Source organism: Kryptolebias marmoratus, linkage group LG15 (genome assembly GCF_001649575.2).
Source record: "Kryptolebias marmoratus isolate JLee-2015 linkage group LG15, ASM164957v2, whole genome shotgun sequence".
In the NCBI taxonomy this organism is placed as follows: domain Eukaryota; kingdom Metazoa; phylum Chordata; class Actinopteri; order Cyprinodontiformes; family Rivulidae; genus Kryptolebias; species Kryptolebias marmoratus.
Genome location: NC_051444.1, coordinates 1,858,319 through 1,861,090, shown reverse-complemented (window position 1 = coordinate 1,861,090; position 2,772 = coordinate 1,858,319). Strand labels below are relative to the sequence as shown.

General features: G+C 49.1%; 1 protein-coding gene across 3 annotated transcripts in view; it reads right to left on the bottom strand.

Annotated features, from left to right (window-relative positions):
- pla2r1 (phospholipase A2 receptor 1) overlaps positions 1–2,772 on the bottom strand; it is a 23,991-nt gene that overhangs the window by 7,205 nt on the left and 14,014 nt on the right. For all 3 annotated transcript variants that reach the window (XM_037979926.1, XM_037979925.1, XM_037979927.1), the window contains 5 exons: positions 2,296–2,390; positions 2,092–2,228; positions 698–815; positions 479–618; positions 260–398 (listed from right to left, as the gene is read on the bottom strand). In XM_037979926.1, the coding sequence (XP_037835854.1) occupies positions 260–398; positions 479–618; positions 698–815; positions 2,092–2,228; positions 2,296–2,390 (629 nt within the window). The remainder of the gene's footprint in view (positions 1–259; positions 399–478; positions 619–697; positions 816–2,091; positions 2,229–2,295; positions 2,391–2,772) is intronic.

The window sequence follows — 2,772 nt, the reverse complement described above, 5'->3', positions numbered from 1 at the left end:
GACAGACAGACAGACAGACAGACAGACAGACAGAGAGACAGACAGACAGACAGACAGGAGGACAGACAGACAGGAGGACAGACAGACAGACAGACAGACAGAGAGACAGACAGACAGACAGACAGACAGACAGACGGACAGATGGACAGAGAGACAGAGAGACAGACAGACAGACAGACAGACAGACAGACAGACAGACGGAGAGACAGGCAGGCCGGTGTTTTAGGGTCCCGCTCCGGCGGGTCCGGCGGTTCGGTACCTTGAGGTCTCTGACACACGAAGCCGTAGCCGCTCTCGCTGCACTTCTCGTCGTACCACTTCCCGGTCAGGTGGAAGTTGTGGTTGTTGGACAGGACGGTGCAGAGAGGTTCGTCCGTGTCTCCGGTGAGCCAATCATCCTGCGGAGAGGAACCAAGCCCCGCCCCCCCGGTCAGGTGTCAGCTGAAACAGGAAGACCCGAGGGTTCGCCGGCGCTCACCGTCAGGGGGCTCTTCGGTTCTACTGGGGACCAGTTGGTGTAGCCGACCGGTTTCCCGTTGGTCCATTTCATGGTGTCCTCGTCCCGCAGTCCAATCCACACCCCCACCGCGCTGCCCTGCAGCAGCATGGTGATGTAGGCTGCAGGAGGGAAACACGGTTACAGGTGCACGCCTCTAAAGGAAGCAGCCATCTTGGACGTGGCTCCGCCTCCTCTAACCTTGTTCAATCTCGTCTTCTATGGCGACCAGCGAGCCTTGGAACGAGGAGCAGATGGACTGAGCGTCCGTCCAGCTCTTCCCCTCCGCCGGGGAGGCCGGGAGGTGCAGCAGGAGACACTGCGACACACACACACACACATCCCACGCCAAACGCCACGGTCAGAGCCGGAAACCCAACCAGGACGCCGGTCCGAGGAGATCAGGAGAACCGAGAAGGTTCTGAGCCGGCGCGTCCAAGTCACATGACCAATTTAAAACGCTCCAGCGGGAAAGCTCCGCCCCCTCAGAGATGCCGTGTTAATTCATCTCTAAAGTCCAGACTTCAGGCTTTACACCAGTTTTTAAATCATCTCGATGAGTCAAGGAAAACCAGAGAAATTATTCACGACACTTTTCTTTTGGGGGAAAATCGTCGTCATATTTTCAGCACATTAGAGCGAGAAGCGCCAAAACCGGAAACGTTCTCGGGGAGAAAACTCCCCCATCCTCCGTCCGATCTCACCCCCAACCCAGCCGAATGAAAACACACCCCCTCCTCTCCAATCTGACGGAGGCTCAACATTTTCTGTCAAACGACTAAAAATCCACAGCGAGAAGAAGAAAAAGGCGCAAAAGTTAAAGGAAGTTTGGCGGCGCGGGAGTGAGTTATGAGTTTTGTGATATTTAGCGTGTTTGGATTTTATAGTTAGGGTGTAGTTTAGACTGGGACAGACAGTGAGGACTTTGTTGATGAACCAGGTGATCCATTATTTTATTTTAGAGAATTACTGGAAACAGAATCACATTTTCCAGCCAAAATGATAACAACAGACAGATCCATAATTTGAGCATCAGGATATATTTTATAACATTTACATGAATGATCCTGCATGAACAGGACATAGAAAGCGACCAAAACTAAGAATGTGATGTAGCCCCTCTGCCTTGTTTTGGACAGAAACTGTTTATATTCACGGCCCAAAGGATTTATGGTAATTTATTAGAACTCCTGATTGTTTGGTTTAAAAAACGCCTCAGAAATTGTCAACATTTTAATGAAGAAAGTCTATATAACTTTGTTGTTTGCTCAATTTGTTCACATGTTTATGAATATTACTGATTATATTTGCATTCTAAGTTGTAAAAACATTTCATTAAGTATGTTTGTGGTTTTTACAGTAATAAATGTAAGAATTTTCCCCTCGGATTTTATGTTTTTGTGTGATTTTAGGTCTGTTGTGTTAATTCAGGAGGTCAAAAGTAAAAAATTACCCCAAACATGGCGGTTAAACCACTTTTAGGGTGAAATATGAAGGAAATTTAAAATAGTCCAAAAACGTCCAGTTTCACCCTCGACCCCAGAGGGCATGGCTGTGGCAGCCATCTTGAATCGGGTGGATGTAAACCAACGCACCTTGTGTCCGAAGTAGAGCCATTTCTCCAGACATTCTCCGACGTAGTGAGGCTCCCGGGGCGTCTCCAGAACCGACACCGTCTTCCTCTTGCACACGTATCCGTGGCGCTCGCCGCATTCGCGCGTCGACCACTTCCCTGCGACGACAAGACGGCCGCGGTCAGCACCGGCGGCACCTGGACACGGACCCTCGCCCGGGTTTACCTGTCGAAGACGACATGGCGACACACGTCCCGGCTTTCCTCTGAACGCCGCCGTCGGCCCAGTTCAGAAAGTCCACCTCGGTTCTGTCGCTCCACCTGTCGAAGTCAAAACGACGACATTCAGCCGGTTTCAAGTTTCTGAAGGAAGCGAAGAGATCTCCGTGTTTTTCTACAGGGAGAATATTTATAAATAAAGTTAAATCAGTTAAAAAAGCATAAAAGATACTAATCAGACCCTCCAGGATTTCTCGATCGCAGCTATTAACGCAAAATCATGCAAACCCCGCAAAATCGCAACTTTTTGCAACTTTGCCCAAAACATCGCAACTTTCCTGCAACTTTAACTCAATATTTATTGTTTCTAAAGTGATTCGCCACCGTTTCTGCGGTCTAGTCTCTTCTTTGTGGGTTTGTGTAGCGTGGAATACAAAATAAGCCCAAATAACTCAGGAAGAAGACACGTGACGTCACTTCCTGT